This window comes from Parambassis ranga, chromosome 4 (genome assembly GCF_900634625.1).
Source record: "Parambassis ranga chromosome 4, fParRan2.1, whole genome shotgun sequence".
Taxonomy (NCBI): Eukaryota; Metazoa; Chordata; class Actinopteri; family Ambassidae; genus Parambassis; species Parambassis ranga.
The window spans coordinates 6,647,748-6,667,883 of record NC_041025.1 but is presented as its reverse complement, the minus strand read 5'-3'; the positions used below and the strand labels follow the sequence as shown (position 1 = coordinate 6,667,883).

Here is a 20,136-nt window from a genome sequence, read left to right as displayed (position 1 = left end):
TTCACCTCAGATTACAGTGAATACACATTTTTCCATGCTAGTCACACACTTAAAAAAGTTGAAAACGAACTGATAGTTTTTGGAAATAAAAACACATGACGCTTATTGGAAGGCAGTGACACAATGTGTGCTGTTTATTACTGGATCTGTGACTTACTGTGCAACAGTATAATGTCATATATTAAATGCTTTACAGAACCTTTCTTAAAAAATGTGTATGAGAACTCTGCGATGCTCTGGTCATCTTGTCACTCAACCGTTAAAGCTTACAGAAGCAATAAGCCAGCATTGCTGCACGCCACTCCTTAGAGAGTTAATTGTGTTTTTGCATGCATGTGGATGGATACACACACACAAATGAAGAAATGCAACATTGGTTGTCACACACTCACTCAGAGACACAAACATTGACTTTTTGCTGGAGGTGTTAGAGAGGTTTCTGACATGCGCTCTGAAGTATCAGGCTTTCAGACCCTCAGGGTTCCCTGTGACTGACAGTCTCCCAAACAAGTGGAACAAACAGAACCACAAGACGCTTGAAAAACAACAACAAAAAAATAAACACCCACTTGCTCATTTCACTAACAAACACAGCCGAGAATGTGAAAGACAGTTGAACGATGGGACAGTGATGGCAGTGATTCCTGCCCTATGGCTCATCAGAGCAGAAGGTCTGTAACTGAGGGCAGCAGCTCCGCTAACTCCGACTCCACATTGGTCGTCTGAGTGATGGGGTTGCCACGGAGATCAAGGCGCTTCAGCTTGGGGCAGGAGGCCAGTGGTTGAAGATCTGCCAGTGTAGAGATTTCTGCACACTTGGGTTAATGAAAAAGCCTTCCTGTGTGCTCCGATGAGAGATATCAGCAGCAGTGAATAACGACAAGTGACGCATATATTCCAAGGGCTAGTGTAAAAGTAAGACACCCATGTCAAATACAACACACAGACAAGAAGTCGTTCTTCTAAATATAAAACATGAAGACCTCGAACTAAAGCTAACCTGTACAGCTCATTAATTCCTCTCAAGTATATCAGGGGAAGTGATGCATGAAGGGGGAGGCGTCAGTGATGATGTGTGGTTAAGTGTCTCTTCCCATCTTAATGATACTGTTTGCTCTGTGAAATTGCAGTGCTGCTTTTATTTACTCAATCGCCGCGTTTCAGGTAAAATAAATTATTCATGCATTGAGCTGAAGTGTCTCATTACCACTGCAATTTTCTTAATGCTGTAAACATCGTCCTCATGTGCGGCTCATCTTCTACATCACACACACCGTCAGCTGCTTGCACTCTCTACCCGTGTTGTTTTGCAGCACCAAGACACTCAGAGCTGATTCACACATTTCTTGAGTCACTAGTACACTGTGAGAGGAGTATATAGATCACAACACTAACTGACTCTTATGACACCAGTGCTGCAGGATAAAGATCCAGAAGAAGACGTTCTCTAACAGACACTCTGGTTTAAGGATACTGTTGTTCTTCAGGAGGACTTCCTCCAGTCTGGGAAGGTGATACACTCCCTCCAGGTTTTCTATGGAGTTGTTATCAGCCTCCAAGACCTGCAAATGTGAAGAAGTCAATAAATTGCAGAACAATAAGTAATCAATGTTCATCTTTTCAATTCTAATATTTCAGCCACAAAGTGGAAAAGAAACACTGCCCACAATGAACAGACAATTGGATTTAAATTGTAGCTTTATCACCTCCAGACACTGCAGCATAGCAAACTGAGGAGGCAGCCGCTGCAGCTGATTAGAGGACAGATTGATATGTGTAACCAATAACAGCTGGTCCAGGTGGCATAAAGTGGTCAGGTTCTGTCAAAATCAAAAAGAAGAAATCATTTTTTCTGACACTTCCTTATCAGCAACAAACAGGAATCCAAATCTGTCTTTAACAAAAAAAAAAAAAGCCCACCTTGTCAGAAATACTGAAGACACGCACTTCTGCATACTCCATTTTCAAGATAGTGTTTTCAATCATAAACTTGCTGCACAGGTCGCTGTAATATGCAGCGCGCACGGAGTCCACTTCCTGGTGGAAACAGGGACAGTTAGCAGTCGATGCTCCCTGTCTGCACTGTGTGCGAATAGAATTCGTGTCAGCACCTTATAGGCTGTACTGTATGTGGCTGGAACTCACTTTGAGTGTTTGGAAATGAGCAAGTGTCTCCTTTTCATATCCCAGGGGGTCTAGCGCCCTCATCAGGAGGATAATGGTCAATAAGCACCCTGTCACAGGGAAGAAAAGTGTCAGTTGTGCATAAGAATGTCATGAGCAGCAGCAACAAATAGATAGATAGATATTTACTTTATTAATCCCCGTGGGGAAATTAAGTAATCTTAAATCTGTGTTTGGTTCTATAACGTCATTTAAAGGTACTTACATTTATTGAGGGGCTCCAGTTCTTGCAGCTGCTTAACAGACTGCAGCTCTGACTGCAGCACTGAGGTCTTCTCTACTGAGAGCTCACTCCTGCAGAAAAAGAGCATATCCAGTTTCTGTGTTACATACAAAACACAAAACTACAGATTGTGTTAAAATTGTACCTGAAAAGTTCCTGATCCGTTGCAGTGTCACGACACCAACTCTCATTCCGACCTTTGGAAGATCACAATTCATATTATAATGAAGCAATAATTTAGGCAACGGAACATGACATGTAGAGATGCAAAAAATGTGTCACCTGTGTACAGAGCACAGTCCCTGTGAGTGTGTTTCTCAGTCCAGTGCACAGTCAGGTTGTGTTCATTGGAGATGTCGTTTATTGTTCCAGGAGGAAGATCGCAGATCTGACTTTGCGTTAAGGTCAGTAAAAAGACCAAATTTGGAATATGTATTCCACAAGTTTAACACACCTGTGAGTGTGCATATTACAGGGCTCATTTCCACAGCCAGTATAGCAGAATGGCAGCTTGACTAAAACAACACAGTCATTTAGAGTTAGATTCCTACAAATGAATTAAAGACAAATAGAATATTAACAGATCATTAAGCACTGTAATTATGTTGAGACAAAATAATCAACTTATGCCAAAGGAAGTCTAAATGAAACAATAAAGTTTAAGGCAGATGATGGTTCTTGAGTGACTGCATCTGGAAATATAATATTCACAAAGACCTCAGTGATTCCACATTGTAGTGACAGACTCAGATGAAAACTTATATTACTGAGCTTGGATATCATATATCCATTTTTATAACTGGAGATCACCAGTGTTTCACCTGATTGCTACAGCGTGGGAGGATTGTGCACTTGTTATGGGGTTTAATACTATTAAGTGCCAAAGAAAAATGTGAAGTCGTTGCATTCACTCTATTTGAACATCAGCTGCCATTCAATGTGCTTTCCTGCCATTAGGAGTAACTTATGAGTTAAGTGTTCTGTCAGGAACACACTGACATGTGGACTAACACATAAACCTTAACTGCTACCTTATCACTTCAGCCACAGCTGCCCGAAAAGGAGCAAACTCATGGGATCCAAGGCTGAGCCTAAGGATATTAAACAGCCTGCAGTGGAGCAGACTACTAATTTCTTTTGCACTCAAAAATTAAGACTGTAGAGATTACAGATGTTATAACTGAGTTGATAGTGAGTTGATAGTTGAGCCTTGATAGTGGTGAAGCAAAAACAAATCTGACACAAGCCTTATATCTACAATAGGGATGCACCGATGCATCGGCTAAACATCGGTATCGGCCGATGTTTGCCTCGTTAACTGCCATCGGCCATCGGCAAATAAAGATGACAACTGCCGATGGCAGTGGCCGATGTTTACGACCTCCCGGCCACTCTCAGTGCGCATCAGTGGCAATTAATTGAAAACTTTACAACACTCCTCTCCCCGTTTGAACAATTGACAAGAGAAGTTAGCTCATCAGAGGCATCAGCTGCCGATGTTATCCCCTCTGTGACCGCCCTGAGACGTCTTCTGAGTAAGCAGGCTGACAGCGTTAAAACAACAAAGGCCTCATTATTAGATGCTTTAAATAAACGCTTCGATCAAATCGAGAATGATCCCATGTTTTGCATTGCTACCTTATTGGATCCCAGATACAAGGTTTGTTACTTTGATGAGGACGTTAAACAACGCACACGAGCAATACTTGACGCGCACCTGTTGCCTGCTGCCGATGCCGAGGATGGCACACGCGATGGAGAGAGCGCATATCACCCACAGCTCAAGAGGCAACGAGCCGACGGAGGGGCATCCCTTGGCAGAGACCCCTATTCCCAGAAGCGAGACTGCACTCGGCTATTGGAGAAATAACCACCTTCGCTTTCCAGAAGTGGCACAAATGGCACGCAAATACCTTTGTGCGCCATGCACCAGCACGGAGAGTGAGCGGTTATTCAGCTCTGTGTCTCATGTCTTGGATGAAAAGAGAAATAGACTTTGCTGCGACAAGGCAGAGATGCGTATCTTTGTAAAAAAAACGTGCATCTTACTAAAAAGTAGGCGAGAGACACAGCAGGTGACTTATGTATCATTAACGTTCAGAAAAGGAAGTCCGCTGTATGGGACTGTTTTTTTTTGTTTTGTAAAGATGCCCCACGTTCTAGCCTGTGAGTTCTGAAACACTGTAATGTTTTAATATGAGAAGCACACAAGGTGAAAGGTAGCCATATTTATATTTGTATTTTGTATTGCATGAAGAACATAATTTATTTCCCACTTATTTTTTTTATTTTTATTTACACTTGATGTGTTTTTATTTTTTGCAAAAATATTTTATTGGGCCATAAAAAAATCTTCTCATTGAGTAAGTTTTTGTTTATCAGGCTAAAACCACATTTTGTTGGGCAATTCGGGTACAATTTATTCAATGATTAGGTAGCAGTCCAAGAGGGTTTTTGAAAGTAATTTTTAAGAAAAGAATTTACATGTGAATTAAGGTTAATCTTATTCTTAAATGTCAAATAAAAAGTGACATTAAAGGTTGTTCCATAAATTTGTCTAAATTTGTGCTCATTCAAGGATAGTATGATGAAGAGTTGAAAGACTTGTATGTTTCTGTGCACAAAAGAAGGAATAAATAACAAAAAGAAAAAACATCGGAATCGGCATCGGCATCGGCCAAGTTGTTATGTTAAACATCGGTATCGGTATCGGCCCAGAATTTCACAATCGGTGCATCCCTAATCTACAAGCATCCTTCAACTCAGGAAGCACCTAACAAGTAGAAACTGGGACTGTGCGAAAAACTAACATGAACAAACTCAAATGAACTGATGAAGCTGCTTGGATGAGCAGCGAAACGTCTTCAAGAAAACACTACAAGTCCAGACGCCTTGCTTCAAACTTCTGTACGTATTATGACCTGAATGACTGAGAAATCATTAATAAAATCCTTTGTCTTTTCGTGTATTTTGCAAACCCAGGCCATGACATCTGACAAAGAGCAGCACTCTTGAAGCTGCAGGTGACTCACTGCCCTGCAGAAAAAACTGATTCTTCCTAAAATATCCACTTCAGCTGCTGGTCTGACTAAACCTGGTGGCCTGTGTCACTGCACCCTGACAAGCTGGAAAAAAAGCAATGACAGGAAGTCCCAGCACACTTGCGTAGGAGCGGTAACAACAACATTCCACTGTAGTACATGATGAAACACTTGCTTTTGATGCACATACCGCAGCGATTGATCAGCATATGATCTGTGAAGAATGGCGAGAACAGAATGTTAAACCAGTATGAGCAACAGTAAATCTGTGGGGTGACCTATTAGATTTGAGTCATATTGAAAAAGGATACCCAGACAGGGCTGTGTTTAAAGCGCGGGTGGACACTCCTCCATTCCACTCTCTGGGGCTGACCGTCGAGGACCAGTAAAAGGCCGACTGACTGCGCCTGACAGCACACAGCCAAATAGAGAGCTCACAGATCAACACATGGTACCACATGGTGGTTCACAGTTCACTCTGTCAAAACCCTTTACAGCACAACAGCAGTGGATAACTAGTTCCACACTCACAACAGAAGTTGGTATTAGCACTCCATGTTACACATGATTATACACTACCTCAAAACATCTTAATCCTTATTCATAAACTAGCATATCATACAATTACTGTTAATTAGACCACAGTGTGTTATGTGAGAGAGGGAGTGAAGATACTGACATTGACAGGCCTGGAGAAGACAACAGCCACCCTCTCCTCATCCCGACTGACATAAACGCAGCTTATCATTTCTTCACGCTCCGCTGTGAAAAAGACAAAGATCTTACATGTGTGGAATTCAAGTTACAGCAAATATGCGCATGCACTGAAAACAGACGGACATACCTCTGCCTAATAACCAGCGATAGTAGAACCAAGCGCTCTGGTCGTTGGGGTCAGTGAAAAAAGCATTTTGTACAAGCTCGTATTCTGAAAGAAATTATTACAGGTGAATAACACACTGAGCATCAGCTGTAAAGTGTAACTACTACAGTGCATTCAGTGGGTTTTCTAATCATCATTAGTCTACACATAATACTCCTCAATGACAATGGCAAAGATTGTTTTTAGAGGGTTTAGAGGTAAGTTAATATCAAAAAAATCCAAACACTGAAATAGCCAAGGAGCTGAAGTATTCAGACTGCTTTCTGTACTTGATTAAACTTTTGGCAGTAATGGCTGCCTCAACTCTTCTTGGAAATATTCTCGACAAACCACCCTGGCCCATCCTTCTTTTTGGCAGTTTCTTTTATTCCTCTTGGCAGATTTTGTTGCAGCTCATCTTGCACAGCCATTTCAGCCTTATCCAAAGATGCTCTGTTGGGTTCTGGCCTGGATGTGGCCGGTTCACTCCAAGGCAAAGCCAGTTGTCTGTTTTCTTGGCTGCATGCTAGGGGGCAATGTCTTGTTGAAATATAAACCCGAAGAAGTATTCACTCGGCATTGCCCACACCATGGTATGTAACTGATGGCATACTCAGTCCCTGTACACAGTCATCTGGGTGTCTCTAGATGAGGAAAGGCTTGTGATGAGCCGCTTTACCATTAAGGCTTAAATGGCGAAGCTATGGTGTGGTGGTGAAAACCATATGAATTTCCTTAATTGTTCCAGTTTTATCTTCAATGAACTCAGGCACTGTTAGAGCTGCACCAATTTTCGTTTATCTTTAACAGGGTCTGTATCTTGACGCAATTCTGTCTGTCAGGTCTACAGACAATTTTCTCACCCTCAGGGCTTGGTTTTTCGCTCTGACACTGAAGTTGAAGAAGCATCTCAAAACTGATTGACATAAGCAGGACACATTAGAGCTTTAACTGCAAATGTTCGAGAGTGCCAATTTTTGAGAGATTTCAGGCTTCAAATATGAGATTTCTGAAACATACAAAAACCTGTTCTGGATTCAGGCAGAGTATTATATGTAAGTACTGAAGATTTAAAACAAAGAATAAGGGAAACTGAAAGCAGTCATTATGAGCTGGATAGTGATTGTAAAGATGGAGACTGCCCTCTATCTGTTGCTGATGGGCATTGCTAAAAACAATTCAGTCTACCTTTGAGTAGCTGCTCTTCACAGACACGATGGGAATGGGTTTGAGGAGAGGGTGGAGGGGAAGACTGCGGAGGCTCACAGCACGGTGAGGGTGGCTCAGGAGACCCTGGGTGGAGTAATGGTAGTAGGGTGCTGCGGTAGTGCCAGCTGGAGTAATTGGAAAAGTTGGAGCCGATGAGACGATCAGTAAAAGCCAACTCCTGATCAACAGGCACACCAGACATCTTGACAACCATCCTGCGATAATCCCAGCAGTGGACTGTGGATGGGAGAAAATAAGACGAGGGATCAGTGGAAAAAATTAAATCCTAAAACAAACTTTTTGTCCTACTCACAGTTGCGGTCATCCAGACTCAAACAGCGATCACATAGGCTCAGCTCTCTGGCCCAGTCCGGTCGAGGCAAACGGGCAGAGACCCAACCTCTGTGGTGCCAGCTGCCATAAGACTTTGGGTTCATCTTCAGGCAGGACTCCGTAAATGACAACTCTGTCTCATAAATCTTCTGCACTTCATCCTCATCTCTAAAAAAAATATCAAGAAACCACACCATCATTCTCCTGTTATGTCTCAATTTACTGTTAAAAAAGTGGTTTCACTGTGGTTAAAATAACTGCAAGTGATCTAACTTCACTGTCTCCAGGTGCATCAGAATTTCTCTTCTGTAGTTCCAGAGGGTTGCAAAGTCAGGATTGGATGATAGGAGCTGCTGGGTCAGCTGGAGAGCTTCATCATCCCAAACACCCTCCTTCCTCTGTCATTAAGGAAAAAGTGAGGAGTGTGAGGCAATGATGGGCGAGCAAAGAGTGAAATGAGAGAGCCATCAGAGAAACCAGAACAATATTTAAAAGTGGTATATCTACTAAGACTATATTATTACATATATAAGTAATACATTTATATATAAAGGAACATGTCACTAGGTATAACATTTTGGTCGTAATCTAAATACAACAGGTATTAGCGGCACAGATTAGCATGAAGAATGAATTGTGTCAAGAACTGTTAAGAATTGTGAAATATGTTTGTAGGATGGGTGACCTTAGAAAAACAGGCATCACGTGCAGCCACATATATCTTCAGCTTCTTCTCCCGCTCCTTTCTTTTCTCTTCCTCCTGCTGGGCTGAAGATTTAACTTTCACTCGGCCATGCTGTTAAAAGCAGAAAGAGAGGGAGGTACAGTTCACTCAAGCTTGTAATATTCAAATAATATTTCAGTGTGCATATGCCCATATTTTAAAAGAAAATGACACTGAAAAATGCTTACCATCCTTGGTGTTAAGGAAGGAGACAGAGAAAATCTGTTTGCATTGGCACATGGAAGGTGACAGTCATGATTAGGCCTTTTTTACATGGTGCACAAGCAGAGACAGCGGACAGATTGGCACAAAAGTTATGACAAGTCCCTATTAAAGAACTCCGTGTGTATATGTATTGTTCTTAGAAAGCTGAAACGATGAATACAACCTGCCCTGAGTCTGAAGTTATCGGAGTCTGAGGTTAGCTTGCTAATTAGCTCCGTTGTCTGTAAACACAACTGGGCTGGGCTCATTCACAATTCATTGAAACCAGAACAGATTAACGATAACCGGCGGCAAATAATATATTTTGATCTCGACTATGCACTCGAACGCCGCGTTATTTGGCTCCTAAAACACCCACCTGGTTTATTTCGTGGCGTGGCGTGTGTTTTTCAGAATGCAGTTTGATTTGTCATGTCACTATCAGGATTTCTAATACTACAATTTTTTTACTTCCGTCTCATGAAAGTGACGTCACATACAGCAAACGCACACACAGTGGTATGTACCTCTCTAGTGGAGAAAACGGCGAACAGCAGCGCAGAAACATAAAATTGATTATTCAAGCTGTGTTGAATAATAGTCAGACATTATCAATAACCCAATTAAACATAGGGAAAGCAATCCTAATCTTTAATGCATAAAAACGATTTAATTTACACAAAATGCATTGTGCTTGGATGTGTCAGAAAGCTGTCTGTATGTACTGTAAAATCTATCCCACCTCTCACTTGTGAGAGATGACAGAAAAATGCAGAGATAATGTTATTTATTTAGATATATATTTAAACTCAGGACTGAAGGGGCAGCTTCACAAGACATTTGCTTCATGTTCTCTTTTTTATTATAATTTGTACAGCATGCAGTTACTATTATACAATTTTATTCAATACTATTAATTTACTCAATTATAATAAATAGCAAAATATTTTTATTATTGTTTTAAACAAGAAGAAGCACTGACTGCTTAGAACAGGATATATGTAGAGTATATTTAACTGTCAGTCTCATTTCAGAACGTATTATACCTTAGTCATATCATTGGACCTGACTCCAGGCCTCATTTCGTTATTAATTTAGTCAGGCATAGTTTTTTCACTGTAGGAAAATTTCAAGTGCAGTCTGGCATAAAATTGCAGAGATTTTATCTTTGCCTTTGAAAATAGAGAAAAAAATACATTAGGTGATCATTTTTTCATCTCAGTGGGGAAATTCTGTGAGAATACAAATCCAGTGAGACATTTCCCTGATTGTCTTTTCTTCGAATTACTCTTTCTACCAAATGGAATAAAACTTAATCACACTGACACATTTTATTATAAATAGAATTATTTTCACAGAATAACTGCATTTAATGTGTTAAGACCTCCACCAAACTGAACCAGTTGCATAAACTTAAATAAAGTGGTTTTACACATCTCTCTTTATACACACTCTCCAGACTAAATAATCCCTGGCCTCATTCCCAAGGCTAGATTTCAGCTGCTTCACATATTATGCCTCTTCTGTCTCATTAAGGTTACCCTTTGAGAGTGCTAACAGGGGCCTCCATTGTTTTACAGACACTCAGCTGTGGAAAATCTTTCAAAATAAGAGCCCCCATGTTTCAGCACACCTTACCAAGTTAGCTGAATTCTATGTGTCTTAAGCTTAAGAAGTATTTTATTATTGTGAGCAGACACTAGTTTTATTTTATCTCACATGTATTTTAATTGTCTCTCTAGCTATAGTAGCACTTTTATCTGTCACAGACTACAGGAAGAAAGATATTATTATTAAACTGTCTGTGCTCGGTGTTGCATTCCTGAAAAGCATTTTTCTAGAAGTCCTCCTCTCTGTCAAAGTCATAGGACAGGACAGATCTGTATCCTGATGACTGAGAGAAGTTGAGGGTCAGCTGGTTCTCCACATTTTTGCTGATATGAAGGTTAGACAGCCAGCCGAGGACTTTCTCAAAGTTGCTGGTTGGATGTTTGGTGTCTGACAAGGACCCGCTGACAGATGGTGCTGGACTTTCTCCTTCCACTGAAAATGAAGCAAGAAGACACTTTAACTGTGTTTGTGCTCTGCTGTATTTGTGAGGTCTAGAGATGACCATAATATTGATACTTACAGTCAGGCAATAAAAAGTCCTTGCTGCTCCGAAGGAGATCTGTGGCTCTCATGATCTCTTTATCCAGCTTTTCAATCTCACAGCTCAGTTTGGCAACTATTCTTTCCTCCTTTTCATCTTTCTTCCTCAGTCCCTTGGATTTGGTGATGTCAACAACTAACAAGATCATCAAAAACATAACATATAAAGTATGTTATGATGATGAAAGACTAATTACTACAGTATAATACTCACACAGACACTTGGATTTAGTGCTCGGCACAGTTTCCCCCATGTCCGTTCTGAGCTGGAGGAGTGTGGACCTGAAGTTTATCATCAGCTCCAGCTCTCTCCTCCTGTACTCCTGCTCCAGTCGTTGCTTCAGCACAGTTTTCAGCTGCTTCCTTCTGAACTTTTCCTCAATTCTCAGGTGGACATCGTTCATGTCAGGACAGAAGAGACTGCCTTTGTTTTCTGCCACCATTTCCTCAATCTTCTCCAGCAGCTCCTTGACCTGACTCATATCATTTGTCTTTGTATTGTTAATGGCATGGTACCTGTTCTCACACTTGTCTATCAGCCAGCGCAGGGTGCTATGCTCTCTCTCAATGTGCTCCTCTACGGACCTGCCGGCTAGTTTGTCTCTGTATGTGAACAGAACCATGGTGTGTTTCCACACACTGGCATCAAAAAGGTTCATGTGTTCCTCCAGGATGACCTGGTGAGCTTCTCTGAACGCCAGGTCCAAAGGAATGACCAGCAGAACAGCATGCACGCCTGACGGGCTGAGTGACATGCCTCGGACTATTTCCCTGTCCATTTCCTCGTTGCAGGGGGCGGATGTCTTCCACCAGCCCGGGGAGTCAATCACTGTGACCACTCGGTCAGCAACCTGCCCCGTAGCCACCTGACATTGCTTATTAGCACAGGGGGCAAACACTTCTTTTCCTAAGAGGATATTTCCTGATGCACTCTTTCCCACTGACTTCTGTCCTAGCAGCACCACAGTTAGCTCCTGCAGCTGTTTCCTCAAGCCTGAGAGAAAAATCAAACATTTTTACTTTGGTACAAATCACATGTTGCATTCACCATACTAATTATCAGCAGATACTGGTGTTAACTGGTGTAAGAGAAGTGTTGATTCAAGTTTGAGAAGAAATAGTAAATTGGTCTCTTGTGAATAAATACATGTATGGAATAGTGGAACAGTTTGTCAGGCATGTCTGATCTATGACTTCAAATTGGTTGAAATACAACATCTGTGATGTTTACGCCTTGTTTCCCCATACTGTGAGGCTACTTTAGTTGTGACACCATTGAAGCATACCTCTGAAGGATTGTCTTCTGTCTCTGACTTGGCTTTGCCTCAGTGATGCTCTTTCTTCCACTCTTTTTCTTTTCTCTTCAATATTCACACGTATCTTCTCATCTGGAACAAAACAGTCCCCGTCGTTTGCAGCCACTGTCAGAGTGATTTTCTCCAGCAGCTCTGTGACTTGTGTGTCATCATTTGAATTCTTGTTATTGAGGACATGATATCTGTTTCCACACAGGTCAACTAGAGACTGCAAGGCCTCCCCCTCGCCTTCAATGTACTCCTCTATGGTGTGTGTTCCCAGCCAGTCTCCCCTTGTAAAAACTACAATCGTGTGTGTCCACACTCTTTCTCCAAGAAGCTCCATGTGTGTCATCACTGCCTCTAAGTGTTTCCCATTGAAGGATGAGTCTGCGTCTATCACCAACAGAAAGACGTGAGGCCCAGGAGGGTACAGAAACATGCTGCCCATCACTTCCTCTTTGATCACCTCAGGAGTGTCAAGCACAGGGAAGCCTTTCCACCAGCCCGGCGTGTCAACAAGAGTTATTTCAGTTTTATTTACAAAACCCCTCCGGACCACAGAGCATACCGTTCTTGTGCCATCTTCTTGCTCTTTGGATCCGAAGATGGTGTTCCCCACCGAGGTTTTCCCAACATTTCGGCTTCCCAAGAGAATCAGCTGGAGTGTTGGGATGGGTATCATCTCCTCTGTAATCAGACAACACAAAGTTATATGGGGCCTGGAGCTCAGAAATCCATTGATCTTATTAAATTTATCAACAAATTGTTATACATCAAGAAATTAAGGAGGCAATTACAAGATATAGTCATAATATATATAGAATTGATTGTCAGTGGCTTAGTATGGGTTTAATTTATAGTAGAGCCTGCCAGAATATGTCTCAATACTTCTCATGTTGGGGCACTTAAGCACTTAATTTAAATCATCCACCACCTCTTCAACCTGAAGATATGTAAACAAATATTTAATACTGACTAAAAATGAACCATGATGATGCCCTAATTCTGAATTTGACCAAAAAAAACCAAAACAAAACAAAAAAAACACTGAATTCTCACCAATACTGTGACTAAAGGGATGCATTTGCGCAACTTCATATTGGCTACAGACACAGTTCCTGACATAAACAGTGAACCAGTCAAAGTACCAGCAAACACTCTATGGATGTGGATTTAAGATGCATCCCATGACTCTTTGTTCCCCTCTGAGCTGCTACAACACGCCCCTCTATGTTAGCACTGAGTGGACTATTGGAAATGACATACAAACCAACCTTGAATGAGTGTTTTCATTTGTTGTCTTTCTTCCTTGGCCCTCCTACGTCTCTTCTCCGCCATTTTTGCCACTTCTTGTCGCTTCTCTTTGATGCTCTTAAAGGTGTGTTCATCTATCTGATAGTAAGTGCCGTGGTTATGCCGCACCATCTCGTCTATCTTCACCAGCAGCTGTGAGACCTGAGCTGAGTTGCTGTTCTCCTTGTTATTGAACACGTGGTATCTGTTCCTGCACTTTTGTATCAGCCACTTGAGAGCCTTTCCCTCACTTTTGATGTGTTGTTCTACTGTCTTCTCCCCCAGGTAGTCGCCACAGGTGAACAGCACCAGGGTGTACTGCCAAGCCCGCTCCCCCAGGAGCATCATGTTGTCCTCTACAGACCTCTTCTGCTCCATGGTGAAAGCAGTGTCTATGGGAATAGCAAGAAGAAATGCATTTGGTCCCGGTGGACACTTGGACGGGTTGATTTGGAACTTTTGCTTGTCCTGCTCTGGGATCTCATCCAGGGAGAGAGAACCATTCCATCCAGGAGCATCGACCACAATGAGCTTCCAGCCATCCACCACCCCATGCCCCACTTCAGCCTGAAGGGTTCTGGTTCGACCACACTCAAACCTTTCTTTTCTCAGAAGGGTGTTACCAGACCAGCTCTTTCCAGACAATCTTTCTCCAATGAGCTGGACTCTGAACTCTGGCAGGAGGATGTTGTCTGTCTCCTCTGAAACACAAACAACTCTTGTTGGTTTTTGTACAGATATTCAGATAAAAAGAAGCATCCTGTTTCATTTTGTCATGATCACATCAGAATAGAAAGTAGGCTGGGGGCATTTGTTCAAAATGAGGAAATAATAACTGACACAAAGAGCTATTTTTGACTGGATAAATCCCTTTCATTTGAGAGGCCGGGCCTGATGAGAAACAGAAAGGTGAGACGAAACCAAAATAGAGAAATATTTTTAGATTGACCCTGAACCCAGACCATGATTATTTTTGCAGAAAGTGAGCAGAACCTCTTAAGAGAAAAGCATGAACACAGCCACCTCATACTGACAAACGCAACCAATGACGCTAAATCAAAGATTTGATGATGTTTTTTGTGAAGTTTTAGTGTAGCTACTATTTTATGTTATAAGTCTGAGTTCTGGTAAGGAAGTTGTACATCTTGATGTCAGTCTTTTTAGTCTTTCCCAGCAATCTAATCAGGCCTGGCTGGTGGTAAGCAGACAGGTGACTCTCTTTGTTTGCCTCACTTCCCAAAAACATTCTTAGCGTTCCAAAAGTCTTTTTGTGTTGAGACTGTTGATAGAAGATTCTTAAGTGAAATAAACATATTTTTTTTCTCATTTTTCACAATACAGCTGAAAGAAATTCATTTTATCCCACATAATAACAAATTCTTTAACAAAGTTATTTAAGTTATTGTGTCTGTGCCCATTTTAATACTGCTTCTTGAGTAACTCACCGTGGTTGAGATCCATTTGTTCTGCCGTCCTGCTTTATGTACCTCCGTCACCACAAAGTGCACACCGAGATCTCTGCAGACGTTAGACTGCAAAGACATGCGACCCTGTGTCAAAATGAAAAACAACATGAAAAAAGCAGCTCTTTAGATAGACATGTTTTCGTGCCAATCGACACAGTGACAAATGAATAGAGTGCATCAAACTAGTCTAACTGGTTCTGTAACTGTGAGGAAAAACAAAAACACCATGGCTCTGCCAGTGAAGCACAACAGAACAGCCCACTTTCATTTTGTTGCTATGTTGTCTGATTCATCAAGATCATATTCTACATGAAACACAACATTTTGCTCAACACATTGCAAGTGCAGTAAGTAACCTTTGTCCCTTTTTTGCTGCACAGTCAACACTACACAGCATTCATTAGACATGTGCAGTTTGTAGAAGACTGAACTCTGATCCTTGAGTCCATTTGCCTTGACCCTTGGAAATGACCTGGATGAATGAGAGCATCCACAGACTATAGGTGGCTGTACAAGATCCTGGTATGCTAGTCAGTTTCCCCATTGTGTGTTCTCTCCCCCAGCTGATCAGCTTCGCCCTCATGTGTTTTACCTGTGTCTAGAGTTCTTCCCTCCCACTTGTGTATATAAGGTGTGTGTTTTCAGTTGTTGCCAGTTCATCTGTTATGTTACCTCTGTGTGAGTGTCTTTCCCTGAGGAGTAAGAACACAACCAAGAAATATAACTTTCTGTTTTACAAACTGAAGTTTGCTTTAAAATGGGTGTCTGAAGAGGTGAATCATCACAAGGAACAATAATGCCAGCTGACAACAAAGATTTAAAAACAGGTGTAATTCCTTCAATGGCCTCTTTCCTTCATGGATACTGGCACTGTTGAGGTCTGTAATCAGATTTGGCAATAATCTGTACAGGTGGACAGCTTTTGATGAGGCCTACAACATGTTTGTTTGTTGACCATAGAGTAGGAGGCACACAAACCTTTAAGTGTAACAGCCAGTGAAATACACAATTTACACATCATATCACATACACATCACCATATTTCTGCATTTTCTTATAAGCATCGTTACCAAAGGCTACATAAATACCTGTTGGAGTGGGAGGACCTTTCTGAGAAATCTTTCACTCAGTCAGCTCAAGCAGTGTATCAGCTGCAAGCTGCTCTTCTTTGCAAAGTGAAAAAGACGTGTGTGCATATGTATCACCTTCTGAAGCTGGCGCTGGTCAGTCCGAGGCAAGTGAGGACACTGGAGACACTGTCTTCAGTGTCAGTGTCCTCACTTGCCTCGGACTGACCAGGGCCCTCTCAATCCTTGCAGTCCGCTCACAGCCACCGACTCACAGCCACCGCCTCTCCTATCGCCCCACATCCTCTCTCCCCTGGTACCTAGCTGTGGTCTGCATTGACTGTAGCATATCAGCATATCAATGCGTGCAGAGTGCGTGCAGAGTCAGATGTTCAACATGACTGTAAAGTCAAAAAACACCACAAGTGTATGTGGAAAATGTAATAAATTTTATTTAGTGTGTATTTACTAATATTTATTAGGAATTGCTCATTTGGACTGTGTTATCTCAGTTATCTGTTTACAGAGTGATCCTAAGTGCCAGGAAATGGCTGTTTATCCAGCAGATTGGACATCTCCATCCACGACAAGTCCCACTGCACTTCTGTCACATCCTGCTTGGTCACAGGAAGTCCCACTGCTGGTATATCCTCTTTAGAGAGTGGCCAGCAGCTCCGAGTGCAAAACATCTGGTACCTTTGCACAAATAAATAATCACTGTAGTGATTTAGAGTTTGATCACTTTTCAGGAAATCATCCGTTGATCGACATGCACTTTATATAAATAATGGGCAATAGAGTTTAGGTTCTGTAACGTACCTGTGGCGATGAACTAACCTAACGGTCAGAGGAATTAGAAGCAGGAGTAGAACAACCCCACATGACACCAGGATCCACTTCCAGGAGTCTGATGACAGGAGCAAATAACAATAGGTTAAATGTTAAAAGTATCAGACAGAAACAATGTTGTATCAGAATACATTACATTTCCTATAAAAGCATTACCACTTGTGGAGGCTTCAGTCCCATCTGTGGGTGTAAAATATTTGACCTTCGTTACACATTGCAGTATATTGAGTATTATTATAAACCAATGCAATAAAGCCATGCAGCTCACCTCTGCTGGGGTTCACTGATAACCAGCTCTCTGGACTCTCCATCTTTCTGTCCTGGGATGCACACTTGTAGAAGCCTTCATCTGCCTGCGTCACATTCTCAATGGTCATCTTTATTATGTTGTCTAAACTGGAGGAGTTTAAAGTGAGGATTTCTGCTCCATTTTTAAAGAAAGTTGCTTTATTGTGGTTGCCTGTCCGGTACTGGCAGTACAGGGACACCTCATCACCCTCAGATATGGGAAAGGCTGGAGTATTCAGGATGATGTTTCCATCTGTGGGTAGCAGACAGGATTAACTGCTGAATTATTGGTATGGAAATATATGGTCTGGAAATTCACATGTTTAGTTTCACAGTTAGTCATACTGAGAAACCTCCACAATTACAAAACAATGAATTATTGTACAGGTAGCCATTCCATAGCCTATATAGCCATATATTATACAAATACCCGATCTCTCCAACAAGAAAAACCCAGCATGTGGTATTTTGAGAACCTTAAATATTTAGAGAATTTTAAAACTTTCTGGTCTCACATTCAAAATCCTGTACTGAGATGTGGGCTGGTGCAAAAATGGACTAATGGTGCATTTTGTTTAGTCACTGTCATATGTCCAAAGTGGATTAGCTGAGGCCTGTCTGTCTCAGTGTCTCATTACTGCTATACAAGACTCACAGCTTACTGTGATGTTGACTGCTCTGCTGCGCCCCTCTGCGCTCTCACACCAGTACAGTCCACTGGCAGGCGTGAAGACACACACTTCAGACTCTGAACACTCTTTGGACGTGGTCGTCTCTTTACGGCCTGGATGGAACTGCCTTAGCCTCCACTTAGTCTGAGATGCATGGCACTGCACAGAGATATTCTTCCCTTTGAAGAGCTGTCTGGTGCTTTGTGTCAGATTCAGTGAGAGGATGGGCGGCTCTAGAAGAAGAGAAGAAAGTCAGAACACTTACTGTTCCATGTTAAAAGATTATTCATGAACCTGTTTCGCATAAATCCACAACCAGCTCTGCATGTTTTGCTGCAGAATAATGGCCAACCTGAGGGTCCTTTGTTGCTGTTATATAAAATGGCTACAGTTTGTTTACAGAAAAAACTAATACTATCTATGGTGTGCATTCTTTGCATCATAAGGCTTGGTTTGTCCATGTGAGCGTGGAGCATGTAGCACACAGACCTTCCTGTGCTAGTAATATTGGCCAGTGAAGCCAAGCCAAGAGACAAACAATTTCCAGCTATAGGAAAGCACAAGATAAAACTGACATTAATGTCACTGTAAGCCAATACTACACAACATTTCCCCATATAGAAGTAACCTGATGCCGCGCTGCAGACGTTCTAGCTGCTGCTCACCTGACACAACAAGCACAGCCTGTGACGACAACCTGCTGGTGTTTCTCTCCCTCTGTTCTGCTTCGCACCAGTAGGTGCCCGCATCCTCCCTTGTTACTGCAGTGATGGAGTAGCTGTCACCAGAGACCAGGTGCCTGGGGTTTGGGGTCAGAGCAGTGTGCAGTCGGTGCCTGTACCACCGGTAGTTCCACATAAAAGTGGAGTTTGACTCCACCGTGCACTGCAGCAACACGCACTCCCCAAGGTAGATGCTTGATCCTGGAGGCCACACGGTCACAGTGAGATTCTGACCCTCTGGAAGAGCAGGAAAATATAACGTTAAACATGTACTGGGTGTGCATGAGAGGGGTGCAGGGGAATTATGCAGTTGTCTTCTCATACCTTCAAGTGCAGCAACAACAAATTCAGCTATACCTGAAATGCAGAGAAAGTGTTACACACTCACACTTACACCTTCCCATGCCCTCATATTCTAACACATAATTCCTGCTACAGCATTGACATTCTATAGGTACAGTGTGTACCCCTCTGCCAATCAGAAAACATAAGACGCAACAAACCCTTGTATCTGCTTTGAGATCATCAAGCCACATTTTTTACCCACAGTCGGTGCTTTTGACAGAGAGCAGAGCTTCCTAGTCCTTAATGAGACTGTTTAGACGGTTATCATCCCCATGGGAACAGGAGGAATGTACACACATTTTCTGTATCTTCCTGTTAGACACACACATCATGCACACACAGCAGTGTTATGTTGTGCCACTACGATACATATAGTTTTGAAACCGGCAGTTACTCATGTCTGTCTGAGATGGAACAGCCAACACAATGATTTGGCAGCCCTGTCCAAATCATTTCCATTAGCCCTATTCTGATTCTGGCTGGTGCACATCATTTTAATTTAGCACAGTCTGAAACTCCCAGCTGCAGGCTAACAGCCCAGTAAAATTTATAACCCTGCATTCCATACTACTGATATCTGCATCAAATAAGACAGCACAGCTTTGGATCTGCCTCAGCACTGCTCTGACAGCAGACGGCAGATGCTTCTTAAAGTCGTTGGACACAGTTTTGTCCCACGGTAGAAGACTTTTACGATGAAATCACATATTTCTTGTGGCCTGTCTGTGACAGTAAATCAGGTTTTATCTGTGATACTCACCCAGCAGTGAGGAGATAAGAACGATGTTCATTCTGTGGAGAATTGAATGTCCAGATTAAATGTGCTACTCATCTGTTCATGAAAAAAAATGTAGAAAAAGAATCAGAGAAGTCTGCATTAAGAAATGAAAATTAAGAAATCCACTGTTGTTTTCTCTCAGAAGGAGTTCCAACTGACTGCCACAGCCCACCACATACAGAGATGGTCATCTTGGTGGAGACATTTCCTTCCTCTGTCAGGGATTTAACAGGTGGAGCCATCAGCCTGCAGAGTAGCAGGCAGAGAGAGTCACCACACATTCTGCTGATCTTCTTGTCTCTTAACATTACAAACCTGCAGCAAATGCAGCATTTTTGATTTACTTCCTATTTAGAGTTCAACTTTATTCTCCTGTGTCTAAATTGACCCAGTCTGCTCTGATTGTTTGAACAGCATGAAAGTCACAC

The 20,136-nt window shown here is 42.0% G+C and overlaps 3 protein-coding genes across 4 annotated transcripts; all 3 read right to left on the bottom strand.

The window, feature by feature from the left end:
* Positions 1-105: 105 nt before the first annotated feature.
* Positions 106-9,272, bottom strand: rabggta (Rab geranylgeranyltransferase subunit alpha). 2 transcript variants are annotated; one of them, XM_028404454.1, is made up of 17 exons: positions 9,160-9,272; positions 8,765-8,798; positions 8,538-8,648; positions 8,126-8,250; positions 7,833-8,020; positions 7,499-7,756; positions 6,293-6,376; positions 6,128-6,210; positions 5,760-5,855; positions 2,690-2,795; positions 2,553-2,604; positions 2,390-2,478; positions 2,146-2,234; positions 1,921-2,037; positions 1,707-1,820; positions 1,475-1,562; positions 106-808 (listed from the first exon to the last, which is right to left on the bottom strand). In XM_028404454.1, exons 2-17 carry the CDS (start codon positions 8,765-8,767, stop codon positions 660-662), a joined length of 1,752 nt encoding a protein of 583 aa, XP_028260255.1. In that variant the 5' UTR covers positions 8,768-8,798; positions 9,160-9,272; the 3' UTR covers positions 106-659. The 2 variants fall into 2 exon arrangements, with proteins under 2 accessions (XP_028260255.1, XP_028260256.1); XM_028404455.1 differs by lacking the exon at positions 9,160-9,272 and adding an exon at positions 8,965-9,118 and having other exon boundaries at positions 8,765-8,840.
* Positions 9,273-10,169: 897 nt separating this feature from the next.
* Positions 10,170-15,137, bottom strand: LOC114435215 (GTPase IMAP family member 8). Its single transcript, XM_028404863.1, has 6 exons — positions 14,968-15,137; positions 13,504-14,223; positions 12,218-12,916; positions 11,146-11,925; positions 10,912-11,067; positions 10,170-10,823 (listed from the first exon to the last, which is right to left on the bottom strand). The coding sequence occupies exons 1-6, from the start codon at positions 14,981-14,983 to the stop codon at positions 10,618-10,620; spliced, it is 2,577 nt and encodes an 858-aa protein (XP_028260664.1). The 5' UTR covers positions 14,984-15,137; the 3' UTR covers positions 10,170-10,617.
* A 1,267-nt stretch (positions 15,138-16,404) lies between these two features.
* Positions 16,405-19,842, bottom strand: LOC114434859 (Fc receptor-like protein 2). Its single transcript, XM_028404291.1, has 8 exons — positions 19,691-19,842; positions 18,910-18,942; positions 18,529-18,822; positions 17,848-18,096; positions 17,173-17,445; positions 17,061-17,084; positions 16,875-16,962; positions 16,405-16,751 (listed from the first exon to the last, which is right to left on the bottom strand). Exons 1-8 carry the CDS (start codon positions 19,719-19,721, stop codon positions 16,589-16,591), a joined length of 1,155 nt encoding a protein of 384 aa, XP_028260092.1. The 5' UTR covers positions 19,722-19,842; the 3' UTR covers positions 16,405-16,588.
* Positions 19,843-20,136: the final 294 nt, after the last annotated feature.